General features: G+C 37.0%; 1 protein-coding gene across 1 annotated transcript in view; it reads left to right on the top strand.

The window, feature by feature from the left end:
• The window catches only part of csmd3b (CUB and Sushi multiple domains 3b), a 332,481-nt gene that overhangs the window by 209,666 nt on the left and 108,560 nt on the right, over positions 1–14,255 (top strand). The window contains 2 exon segments of the mRNA XM_043218230.1: positions 11,661–11,830; positions 13,181–13,337. Coding sequence (XP_043074165.1) covers positions 11,661–11,830; positions 13,181–13,337 — 327 coding nt within the window.

Genomic DNA, 14,255 nt, shown 5'->3' with positions numbered 1-14,255 from the left:
AAAAATTCTGGAAGAAAAACCAATACTATCAGCCAGATTCATCTTCAGCACACTGAAATATTATTGTAGGCAGACAGAGAGTATGTAACCATAACTGTACAAAAGCACACAAAAAGAATTCTAACTTCCCGTAGACTGAAAAAAAACTCCCACAATTGCAAGAAGAATTTTTTCAAGCATGTATAGACTGTCTCACTTTTATCTTTTATCTCTGACATGGTTTTGTAAAGCTGTGGTAGCTATACATTGCATTGTTGTCTTCTGTTTTTTTTTTTTTATAACCGGTGGCGGCCATCATTAAGGTTCAATACCGCCCCCTACAGTACTGTAATATGATGAAGTGTCAACCAAATGATTTGAGTACCACTATATTGCAATAGTCTAAATATCATTGATATCAAGTCACAATGTGGATCAGTTGACCTTAAAGCGAGAGGTTGCAAAAGCGAAAATGAAAATTACCACATAATTTACTCACTTTCAAGTCATCCTAGGAGTATAAGATTTTTTCATAAGTCCTACATCATCCACTGCAAAGCCACTGTCTCGTGAACACACATACGACAGAAGACCAAGAGATTACTTACTATTCATGAAGTTTTAATTATAGATATTTTTCCAAATGCATTGATTCACTTCAGAAAGCCTTTATTAATCCTCAAAATCATGTGTAGTACATTTTATGATGGATGGATGGATTTGTGCTTCAAAATCTTAACCACTGTTCACTGTCGTTACTAAACTTGGGAGATCAAGGACATTTTTTAATATAACTTTAATTGCATTCATTTGAAAGAAGGCTAGGATAGCTTGAAAGTGAGAAAATCATGGGGTCATTTTCTTTTTTTGGTGAACTATCCCTTTAATCTTTGCCACTTTTTTAATGCCTGATGAGTTTGCATATTTGGACTGTACCACCTGGAGGAGCTGAGAGTATTTTTAGTTTTGGATTAAAAACTTGAGGGGAGGTAGACAAAGGCGGTGTATTAATCAGAATCACCTGGCTTTCCCATCCATCCATCACCACTATTGGTTTTACGTTGCCAAAAAAATAAAGCAAGTAAATGTCCTTTAAAATTATGACAAATGGACCTTCTAGGCAACAATTAAGGCAAAGGGTTAGAATAAGCAACTGTGTTTAGACACAATATAGATATAACAGCACAGTTTAAACTTCCTCTGACTCTGAGGGTGGGGCTATCTGTTTGGCCTGGCCAATAAATGACAAGGGTTGCTGTTGTGGGTTTTTTTTTTTCATTCGTATTTGTTGAAACTGGTAGCACTAAAATAACAGAGCCCAGCTTTAAACTTTAAAGTTCCTTCAATATGTTTGCTTTAACCAGTAACTGTTCAAGGAGAAATATGTTAAATCCAATGCAGAACCACTAAGAATGAGCCAGCTACTGTATTTTCCACCGTGCTTTCTTTTAATCTATTTCTTAAGATGAATTTTTCCACTGGTAAAGTCTCCTGCAGCATCCGATCTTTCTCTTATAAGGCTATTAATCATATGCAGGTGACGTTTATGAATTGAGTCAAGCCTGTTCAATGGGCTGCAATAAGAATTACATTATCTGATCACACATTACACTTTTTTCCCATTCGGAGACCACAGGGCATCTTCCCTGACGCATACTTACTGTTAACGTGAAGTTAATCACTTAACTTGAGTGTTAACACATGTCATGCAAGACAAGGTGTTGCTTTTGTATGGTTGAGATTACGCTGTGATAAATCAGTATTACATCTCCATTTTAACAGGCGTGAGGTTTGAGATGTTAAGCACCTTGGGATTTGCAAGTAAAGCACAAACACAGATGGTTTGTTTCATAGACAAGATTTGAATAGATTAAGAATGTCTATTTGTACCATGATAATCACATTGTAAGTAGTGACTTTTGTGTGTGTGGAAGGTATTCATTTGTCAGCGATCCAGACGTTGTGAAACATGAAGATATCAGTGTCTTTATATAAGCTCGGGCAGTGGTCTAAAGAATGGGAAGCTGCCCACAGAGGCTACATTTCAATTATAGTCATAATGTGATCGCGGAGCTCTATATTGCATTAAGTGGTGATCATGTGCTTTGATCAAATGTCCAAGGCTAAAGTCCTCGGATGTATTCAGTTTTTTTTTTTTTTTTTTTTTGTATAGAGCTTTTTACAATACAATTTGTGGCGCTTTACAAAGACTTTAGAAAACTGCTGCCTTACAAATTCTGCAGTAAGCAAGCAAAAGGTAAATTGATACTCTTAGAGTGGTTCTGGTGTCTAAGCTGGACATAGACATATATAAGCTGTGTCTCATTTAGAAGGCGGTGCCCCCTCTGGAGGCTGCATTCGAAGTCTACATACGTCGTTGAGGATTCTCATTTCAAGAAATCAAGTAGGACACTTCGCATGCAGCCTTCGCATATGTCCTAATGTCAAGGCAATTCGAAGGATGCATTAGGTTTATCCTCCTGCTAGAGATAACCCACAGTTCTTTGCATCACCATAAACAACCATTATAAGGTCGTCTAATTTAATTCTAGGTTAAGGATGCTTTATATAGGCATTCTACAGAGGATGCAACCTCCTGAGGATTCGACCTCTGGAGGGCACAGCCTTCTGAATGAGACACAGCTGTAGATGCTCCATTGGACCCTCCAGGCAATTAGATGCGGCCGCCATGTTGAAACGGTCAAAATGGTGATCGCTACAATATGGTGGATGGCTTACATAATGGGGCCCATAGAAACAGTCACTAATGATACATCTAGGTATTAATATCTATGATAACAAAGCTGTTGCTATAACTAGTAAACAGAAGAAGATATAAAGTTTTAAATGAAAAAACTAAGACAATGAACACTTGACTGCAACAATGTATAATTTATGACTGTTATTCAAGTCATCTCTCTAATCTGTGTATTTTTTTACAGTAGCCCATGAAACATATTTTCTGCCTAATTCTGTGACAAAAGCTACATCAGATCACAAAAGGAAACATTTGACTGGCATTGTGGAGTAAAAAAGTTATAATGATCTCTTTTGTTGGACAACAGCATTTGTTACATAAAAATGTAAATACAAAGGGATTTTAGCTTTAGGCATTTTAACTGAAGAATGTTTAGCTTAGCTAGTTAACGGAAGACTAAAAACCTTGGGATGAGCCAAGGGTTGAAGGTTAGCATGAACCTGCACCATTTGGAGGCACATAGCCTCTTTCTTTATTTCAAAATTAGCATTTTGTTTATTATGACATATTATGGATTTTTCCCATGATATTTTGGATATAAATGGTTATTTGTCACTCTAGTTACTAGTGCAGGGCTTGGGACAGAAGTAACCCAGTCATTGATTTCATTATTTGCTCATTTGATGCCTATCAGTAATATAATGAGCACAATGACTAATAATAATTGAGTACTGTGTATCATGTAAAATAAGGAGGATGTGAAAATGTGTGGAATTGATGGTGAATATTTTATGTAGTACTTGTATTAATAAAATTATCATTAGCAGTATTATTAATTTACAAGGGCTTGACAGATGGAGTATAAATTCGTTGTATCCATGATCACATGGATGTTTTTTATTTCTCGTTTCAAAAAAAAAAAAAGAAGAGTAGCTCGAACTAAAAAAAACTCGTAAAAATGATGCTTTAGAATGTGTCAAATTGCTGATTTGCACACTGGTACATATTCATCATAGCCAAAGGCACGGATTGATAAATTGTGTTTCTGTGGGGAGTTGCGGACCAGTCACATGACTCCGTATATGATGACATGCTTTATGAATGTATAATAGCCTAATCAATTATTCATGCAAACCATCACTCATATCATTCGTAATTCATAATGTGTTCTAAACTTTAATTGCAGCTGTGAAAAACTGTTCAATATGTCGATCCCCTTCGATCTAACTGGCAAAACTTTCATGACCATCTCGTTTTCCAACATTTGTTCATTCCTTTTTAACTGTAGAGGAAGGTTTTATCATTAGCATAGATATTAAAACTGTATTTTTAAAGCTTCTTTGTTGCAAGCTATATCTTACAGAGCACGTCTTGTACATTTTTAATGCATTCAGCTTCAGTGCTTCTATTGCAAATGCCAAGGAGAGACATTAACTGAATCCTCGTGATTAAAGAACTGCTTGAGTTTCTCATTTGGAAATGGACTTCTACATCTTGTTCTGTCTTACATGTTAATAAAAATAATAAAAGTTTTGTGCCAAAGATACGGTGCTAACGGTGATATTAATATATATTTATTTCAAGAGTGGATGATTGAAAATGCTCTTACATATCCAAACGTAAAATGTATCATTTATTCTTAATGTTTTATCTGTAATTTGTGTCTGTGTGTTTTGCAAAGCTGTTAGAGAGTGTGTACCGAGGCATGGTTCTCTTAAGAGAATCAAAAGACAATTTCTGCTGTGAAAGAGATGAAAGCTGTTGCATTCTGTCTGGAGAAAGCCTGTAGTCCTGTATATTGCTGATGGAAAAAATCTGTGCAGACTTTGGCTTATTGTACAATTGGAGCTAGTGTACTAATGTTCCATGTATTAATGTATTGATGTAATGAGTTAATGTTAATTGTCATACAGTAGAATTTTTTTCTTTAATAATTAATTAAGCAAGATTCTGTATTTTTTCCAGGTCCTTAATTAAACAAGCAAATGCTGTACGTCACATTAGCCCCTTTTATACCCACTGTAAATCCAAATATGCTGTTCACACAATCATATTCTGTCTTTTTACCTGTAAATTTTGTTCACCGGAAGTTATTTTTAAACACTGCGCTGTTTTCCTTTATCCCGTGGATGAAGAGAGGCACATTAATTTTGCTATGTCCAGTTTTTTTACTCTAGTAATATGTGTAAGAGGATGATCATACAAAACGTGTTTTTGCTCTTAAAAACACAATACACATAATAGCACAGTATGCAGTAGTTACTACGGAGTCGCAGCACTGATGAATAGAAAAGAAGGCAAGGCATGTTTTACGGTCATGCATCTGTCTAGCATGTTTTTGGCTCTTCCCCACTCTCTCTCTCCCACTTTGCTTCCTGTTAACTTTAATCTGTTCTATCACAGTTAAATGCAATAAATTAAAAAAAGAGCAGCACCATTTACTGTACACATCTCCGACAGAGCTTTTATGATCTGCCTAAAGCAGACTTCTTCTGTCAGTTCCTCTGACCTCGTTCCTTCTATCAATCCTATTCTTTGTTCACACATGGAATCACACCAGTAATTCACTGTTAATGTTACAGCTTCTTTTTCCGGAAAACTGGATTTACTGGTATTTTTGAAATGATCCTGTTCACACTTGATTTCTAAACGCTAAATTACCAGTAAAGGCTATGTGTGAAAAGGGCTAATGACTATGGAAGGTCCTTTGTTCAAAGGTCAGATTTCTTTGCTCTACAGCAAAAATATTTTCACTAGTGCCTTTAGAGTTTCTGATATCCGCTATATATTCCTGTCACGCTAAACTGCGTAGTACGATAAATAGGAAGCTTATTATGGCGTATATTTTGATCAAAAATTATTCTCATGCCAAAATCTTGTTTCGGAGAACACAAAATTGTTCATATGCTTTTCACAGACTGACAACTGCAGGACTTTCAAGGCAACCAAAAGAACTATTCAGCAGAAAACATTCAATGAGCGTTTAGGGAATCATGTGTTGGAGAAGATACTGTACGTGGCTTCGTTCTAAGCATTAAACAAACTTTGCAGTCGGTTCGTTTTGTATTGATGTCTTTCAGATACTTCACCCAGCAGGGTTTTTAACTTTCCTACAGTGTCTTTCAATGTCAGTTGGCTGTCTCCCCCTCCTCTCTTTTGTCTTTTCAATACAACAGCCTCTTCCTTGGATTCTTCCTCTCCTCTCTCTACACAGTCCACAGAGAGAATTGCACAGCTCTTCTCTAATCAGTATAATTGGGTTACAATGCCGTTAGACTGAACTTTAGGCCTATCAAGCTTATGGAAAATGTCAATATTGCTCCCTTTAATATTCTGTCATCTGACAACGGGCTTGGGTAGCTGTGACTTCACTTTTGTGTCGGGCTCCCTAAGGGATTTAGAATGGCAAAATCTCATCTTGTGCCGCATTAAGCAGTTTGCTTTTAATTTAGGAGTAAAAGGATAACAAAAGGATTTCCACTGATTATCATCGGGTAAAAAAATGTCTCTGCCAGCTTAATCCATCCTAGTGCTCCGTAAGGACAATACAAGGAATTGTGAGGAAAGCCTGTATGGCAAGATCTGTCTGTCATTTCTGGTCTGGTCTGGTCTGGTCTGTTTTTTTCTTTCTTTCATTCTTTCTGTCTTTCTTTCTTTCTGTCTATTGTCTGTCTGTCTGTGTATGATTCTACGTACTGGGATACTTTTGTACTGTTTTCATGGGCTCGGGTTTTTTTGGGCAATTTTGGCATTATTTTGGTGATTCTTATGCAATTATAATAGCCAAATACCCTTGGACTAGTTTTGACCATGATGTGGCTATACTTTTGAGGAACAGTTGGACTGGTTTTGTTACGCAGACCTGGCAACCCTGATCTGTCCATCCATTTGCGCGAGTAAATAAAAAAGGTGTTTTCCAATAAGGTTTAGTTCCATTCCTGTTTGTGCTTTCTGTTGACCTTGCTACGTAATATATCCACCACAGAAAAATGTAAAGAACATGAGTATTTATTTACTCATGGGGGTTGTGTGTGATTATGTAAGCCCTTTTAACTGGCTCTAGAGATACACACACAGAGGCACACCTCCTAACTGGTGTGTGAACAGGTGAGATGTGTTTGGAATTTAAATTGTGTTTCAGAATTCAGTTTACCTGATTATCTGTCAGGGAGGTTCGAGCTCCTGACCCACACAAACACTGCATTGCAGATTCATCAGTTTTGGTTTCCCTTCAGTTTTGTTTCCTGTGGTTCAGAAGGTCATATTCCATCATAAAGCAATTTCAGCAATGTTTCGCCTGCGTTGCTACTGCATTTCAAATTGATTTGTTTTTCCCAAACACCCCAATTTCAAATGTTCTTGTTTCCCTTGTTTACAAGAGGCCTGGTAAATATCGAAGTCCCCTGATGGAACGTCTAGTCATACCATCAAGACTTGCCACCTGTTTTTTTTTTTTTACTGCTTACTCCAAGGATTAAGCTAGATTAACACAGAGCAACCCTGTCTTAAGGGAAAAAAGTGAAATGTGGCTTCAGCGAACCCTGTACCAGTGGATCATTTGCTGTGAAAACAATTTCTTACACTGGTCATCTGAGTTGTCTGGCAACTGCGCAGCCAAATTGCAAGGGAATTAAGCAATATGCACCCCACGATGCTTCAATAATGATTAATGCGTAGATGAGCTAGAATACCGTCTTGCACTGGGTCCGCTCACCTCTATCTTATGAAAGAAATGGTAGCAAAATTGCCTCTCAGTAGGCACTGAGCTGTATCAGTGAGTTCATTATGTTATTGTGCCAGATGACGTGCTGGATGGAAATATACAGTACAAGAGCTTTCAAGTTGCCTTTCATCATATCAGCCTTAAATTGCCAAGCTCCCATTGAGGAGGATTGTGTGAGATGTTGTGTAACTCATAATGTTTAGAAGCATGTTAAGTTCAAGAGGTTTGCAGCTTTGTGGGTTTGACAAACATATGGGTTTTAAAGCTTGTGGCTACAGATATAAGAGTAATACAAATGCTGGGAGTTAATTTTCACAATACAGCATTTCATAATTAATAATTCATTCTCTTTGTGAAGCCTCACTAATCTGCACTTGTAAAAAAAGTATGTGTATATATATATATATATATATATATATATATATATATATATATATATATATATTATATATATATTTGCAAAGTTTTTTTTTTTTTTGAAAGTTTTTTATCTTGAAATATCTCTCTTTTATTCTGTGACTATGACTAAGACTATGACTAATGAATAATACACTAACTAGATTCCTCTTTGTTTCCTACCTTGCTGATTATATATTGTTTTATATTTCTATAGCAATAGCATCTTCAGGGGTGTGTAATACCATTACGTTTTAAATTAAATTTACTTCAGTAAGATATTAAAATAATTCTACAAAAAAAGTAATAATATAAAATAAAAATGTAAGTACTTGATACTTTCTGTAAGCTTGTTCATTTAAAACTTCATCGCATTGCTGCCTGAATATAATAACATTTTACCTACAGTTAAATTATTTATATTTTCTTTCCCTTCGAAAGCATGAAATATTGTTTTTTTCATATTCATATTCACTCAAATGATCTGGCACAGGTTACCATTTGCACCATTACAGCTTTGAAAAATTGTTGCAGTAATACATGTTCTATGATAAGATCCATCTAAAATGTTGGTTAGCCAAATTAGTCAATCAGTAATATGGGATTTAGATTGCTCTTTTACCCTTGCACTCGTCCCTTTTTGCACAACAGCAGTTTCTCAGTATTTGAGCTCATGACAGTCTTTGCTCCTGTGTCTGTGGTCTGAAAAGTCCACTTCTGTTTGAGTGAGCCTTCTGGACAATCTCTGTCCGTTTCCAAGTAAACCAAACAAGAGTCAGGCACGACTACACAGAATGACAATAAATGCGAGCCAAACAGCAACATCTGATAGAGGCGGACGTTTGTGTCTTGTGACTGCTGTCTGAACTCTCATCCACCGATTGAACAGACCCTTAACGTTAGAAGAAACAGATTGAAACTGCTTCAGTGGCTTACATGAGCACACCGAATCTTTTCTGTATACCCAACAAACGATGTTGTCACCAAAGGAAGTAAAGCCCGTCTCTTTACCAGAAGCAGATCTTATCAGATTGGCCTTTCATGGTGCCAGGCGACTGGCTTAAAGAAATCAGACACAAAGATTCAACAGGCAAGAATCCTTTTCCACTGGATTAGCAACAAGACACTTGTTTGCAGCAGCCATTTAGTATGCATGCATTTAAACACTGCGTATAAACCATTTGCTTGATTGATGCGTGTTTTGTTTATACTCTGCAAGAGAATAGGGATTAGTGTTAGGCTCCACAATGCACTTCATTCATCGTTTAATTGTTTTAAATGAGACCATTTTTCTAAATGACCACATTTATCTTTTTTTGAGAGGATGTTACGTTCCCTCTATCCAGCTGATTGTTGCTTATTATGGTATCCTGTGAAAGAGGGCCATACTTGTAGATGTTGTAGTTTTGTATTGATCTTGTAGTGCTTGTTGTGCACTGGGTGTGTATGTGTAAAGAGAATGAATTCACTGTACTATTCATTTATTTGCTTTTTACAATTTACTTCATTTATTTATTTTATGACATCACAAGGCTGGGTGGTACCGGGGGGTTGTGATTATCACATTGACAATAAAGAAATCGATCATTTAAAAGCACGCAAATTGAAATGGCATATCTGCGTGTATCTCTCTACAAAGTTTGAAGGCGGAGCACATTTTATTTTGTGATTTGATTAAGCTGACGTGTCTTGTATGACAATATCATCGCTTCATTACCAGCAGAATTGGAGTGCTCGTCTGATGTGTGCAGGAGTGGCACGCAGGGGACACTGCTGCCCTAGGCAACTGCCAATATCGCCTGTGCCAGAATCTGCCACTGAGTATCCTTCATCCCTTCCACAGATGTGTGTAATGACAGTTAAGTATGCATAAAACCTGTCCTGGGTTTCTGTAAGTTCCCAAATGACCAAAGGTCTGTGCCATGGGCGATTTTAGGATTTTAGTCTTAGGGGGGCTTAACCTGTGCCTTTGTGGTTCGGTGGAATAATTATTGCCCTAAGTTAGAGAGATCACAAGTTAGAATCCCATTTGACTGACTTTTTTTTTTGTTTAATTAAAATTTCATGCATTTGAAATATTGCTTGTATGAGTAATGGTGGTAATTGGTTGTAGCTTTAGTCTGGGACTTTACTGCAATGGAGAATGGAGTGTGCATCTGTGGCAGCTTTGCACGACTCCGGGTGAAACATTGCCAAAGGATTATGACTCGGCCCACCATTGACAAGAAGGAAAGAATTAAAGGGACAGTTCACCCAAAAATAAAAAGTATGTCATTTACAGTATTTACCCTTATGTTGGCCCAAACCCAACTTACTTCTCTGCAATACAAAAAAAAGTTTTTGATGAATGTTGGTAAACAGACCAGATTATCTTTGACTGCCATTGTAAGGATAGCAATTCAAGCACACTGACAAAATATCTTTATTCATGTTCCACAGAAGAAAGAAAGTCATACAGATGTAGAACAACATGATTTGTAAATGATGGTAAAATGTTAATTTTCAGGTAAACAATCTTTTTTAATTTGATACGTTTTATTTGGTAAGAAGAGAATGCATGGAATCATCTCAGATAGCATACTACAGAGAGTTTTTTTCCGCGAATGTGAAGGATTTATAAGGATTCTGTCAGCTGAGGTAATGTCGAACCCTAAAAGAGTAAAAATGTCTGTGGTCTGTGCAGGTATCAAATCTCTCAGTGTCTTCTTGTTCTGAAATTCTCCTTCCCCCAAGCTCATCTCAGACTTCCTGCTCTGTCAGATTAAACATCACTTTATAAGCCCTGGAATCTGACTTGACTCCCAGAAACCCAGAGACTCCCATAATTTTTGAACATACTGCCTTCCTTACTGAAAGTAGCATGCTAAAGTTGCCCTTTTGTCCAAGCACAAGGGTCAGTTTCAGTTGCCTGTCATATTGGATCAGGTTGTGTGAATAAAGCAGGGGTCCAAACTCCCATCCACAAACATTACTTTTGACAGGAGCGCTTGCAATCCCAACCCAGTCCACGTTCCCTGGGCCACTTCAGAATTGCACTTAGGTGTTTTTACTGCCCTAAACAAAACAGGCAACAAAGCACTGAACTCTTTCTACCACACTTTCGGCCTCACTTATTCAGATTGCGGGTCAGTTGTTGATCTCATGGGGTCAGTCATATTTCTCCTAACTACTTTTTTTATTCCCCAGAACTGAATGAAAGTTAGAAGAAGGGCATATGGGAAAAGCGAGAAGTCTCGCCCTGTGTAAATTCACATCATGTCCTGGGCTGACTCACTGAGGATGGGGGTGTATGTAGGTAATTTACTAAATGGAGGCAGTAACAGTGGTGATTTATTCAAAATATGACACTGGTAATATCGTCATAACATGGAGCGGCATGGAGAGAAACGGCAAGGGGATGTTAAATAAATCAGTCGGGCCGTGTTGCTTTATGTTAGTCTTTCTCCTGCACCAGAATACATGATGGATATTGATACACCTGTTTTTATAGTCTGTTGTTCCATTAAATGTACATTTGATGGTTATTGTTCAGACTCAAACTTATGTCCCCTAACGACATGGGATTTTGAATTAAAGCTACGAATGGCACGACTCAGCTCTGTCGATTTTAGTTTCCAGATGTGCCGTCACACGAGCACAGCAGACTCGTGCTGTCCAGACCAATCAATTTGAAAATGCCAGATCTGTATTAACGCACGTTGAGCTTTTACAGCAGCAATATGTCCGTGTGGTGGGTTTGTGTGTAGCAAAATGTTAACTGAATATCTTTATATAATAATAGTAGGTGACGTTTTGATTACTAGCTTTGCGCTTGTGTTACTCCATTTTTCCCCAATGTTCCGTGGTTTTATTTCCCATTTCTAGCTGAGTGCGGCTCATCTGTCATCAACAATGAAGGGATTCTGCTGTCACCAAATTACCCCATGAACTACGAGAACAACCACGAGTGCATTTACAGCATACAGGTGCAGGCTGGGAAAGGAATCAACATTTCTGCCAGAACCTTCCATCTGGCCCAGGGTGACATTCTAAAGGTATTTCTACATTTATGCCATTACAGGCAAAGGTGGCACAGAAGCACTTCTGAAGTGGCATTTTATGGGTACATAGAGAAGGCAACTTAAATGCATTTACATTTTGATAACACAGGTTGATTTAAATCTAAGCGGGCCTAATTTCGTCTTGCCATTGTGCCTTTAGACTGAATTTTGAGCTGGCAAAGAGCAGTCCTAGATTAGCTATGTGTAGACGCATAATTACAGGGCTGCAAAAAAACAGTAGCCATAATAAAATAGAAGAAAATCTTAATTTATTAATTTATTCTCTCATTTACTTAACATCTTATAACATATAAGGTAAAATTGTCACAAGCTATGGGCCATTATTTTGAAATATCATTAACCCTCTGGGGTGTGAGGTGATTTTTGGCCCCGTGAGATGTGTTGACATGCCCTGACATTTGAGCTTATTTCAGCTACTTATAACACACTAGTGGTCAATATTCTAATTCTTTTGTATTCAACACAAACTGTGCTACAATAATATGTGAAAAGATGGATGTATCTCGATTTTTTTAGAAAAAAAAAATATTATGTGTAGTTTGTAAGTTTTGGGGGGAAAAACACGTCGCTAAAATTATGCAAAATCACCATAAAATGTTGCAACATTTGCACTTAGAAATCATGAGCTATATTTCATGCCTTCTAAAGTCATATGAAAGCCTTGTGTGTGACACAGGCCGAAATTAAAGTTGTTAATCACTGATAATCTTCTACTCCAGTGAGCTTTTAACTGTAATCACTGGATCATTGAGTCAACTGATTGAACTCTGGATCATTATGAGTTGTGAACGAATCATTTACATTACATTTAAATGTATGCATGTGGCAGAATCTTTTCTGAGAAGTGAATTACAGTGAATGCAGTATAATACTAGATGTCAAGAATTTCAGTAAAAAAAAAAAGTAAAAAAAATATTTATTTCAGTCTGTTCTGCTCACAAAGATAGCTTCAGCAAATGCTGTGTACAAGCCACATTGGCCGCTTTTATGAGGCCTTTTTGTAATTTTTGTCTAAAACAATTTCATGCTCCACAGAAGAAATTAAGAGATATTTTGTTACATGTGAAAAGGGATTTAGAAAGTAAAAATTGTGCCAGTTTAAATGATCCTGTTCGTTTTTATTTTTCCTTTCATCTTAAGACATACAGTGTGTGACTGAGAGGGTCCTGCAGATGTTGCTGTACATTTCCAGATAAACAGAAAGCAAGAATAACATCTTAGAAAGGCTTTCCAAAAAGTCTTTTTTGGTCTGTCTGGATATAGAGCAAACATCAGGCAGCTTGCTGTTGTTTGTGATCTACATTTGATCTTACTCCCTTCCAGATTTATGATGGTAAAGACAACGCAGCTCACATGCTGGGGGCTTTCACCGGTTCATCTATGTTGGGTCTGACCCTCATCAGCACCTCCAATCATCTTTGGCTGGAGTTCTACAGTGATACGGAGGCCACTGGAGAAGGCTTCAAACTGGTCTATTCCAGTAAGTTATTACAAAATCCTCTAAACGCTGCACACACCTCTACAGACGAGGGCTTGACCTTAATAATAAAAAAACGCTATTCACACCAAATAAACTGCCCATCTTAATAAAGGGCACCTTTCTCGTACCGAAAGAAGGCAGCAGATAGAATGTTATTGCTTTATTTTGACCAACAGGGTTTGTGATAGTGGATTGTGGCTTCTATATTATCAACATTTTTTCTAGATCTGTGCTATCAGGCCATACATTTGGTGATAATGGAGCATTATTTGGATACATTTGTTCTTAATTGCAGTTCATTTGTTTCCTGTGGATGTTCTGTGTTGGGCTGCGAGCAATGCGTGGTATTTTAATGTTTGGCCTTGTCCTCTTGAATGCATTTGGTCTGTGTATTGTCTGATGCATTACTGCACGGCTCTCATGCGCACACAGAGTCATAGATTTGTTTTAAGCTTTTCATGTACATTTTAAAATCGGTTCATATTTAATGAATAATATCTGAGATAACTGATCAGTTGTTCATGTGTAGAATAGTTTACTACATCTTAAAATGAATTAATTCAAATTTACAACCATTACACTAATATAAAAAAGCACATTTGTGTTTCATACAGTGTTAAAATAGATTGTTTTAGCGTATTTAAATACTGTTTGATCTCAGATAGCATTAAAGTAAACACAAAGAGGGGGTTAGAATGGTAACTAATAAAACGTAAAGACGAACAGTAACTTCTCGTTGTTGCTTGTTGCAGGTGCAGCTGATATTTTCTGTAATTTTGAAGCACAAACAACATAAAATGTGAATAAAGCTATTGATGATTTATGAACTCAAAATATTTTCTTTCACAAATGAAAATATGTATGAAATCGATACTTGCATTACATGTAGTCACACATGCAGTCTAGAAATATTAAGAA

This window comes from Puntigrus tetrazona, chromosome 19 (genome assembly GCF_018831695.1).
Source record: "Puntigrus tetrazona isolate hp1 chromosome 19, ASM1883169v1, whole genome shotgun sequence".
NCBI classification, from domain to species: Eukaryota; Metazoa; Chordata; class Actinopteri; order Cypriniformes; family Cyprinidae; genus Puntigrus; species Puntigrus tetrazona.
The sequence above is the reverse complement of the archived record's forward strand: the minus strand, read 5'-3'. Positions and strand labels throughout refer to the sequence as shown.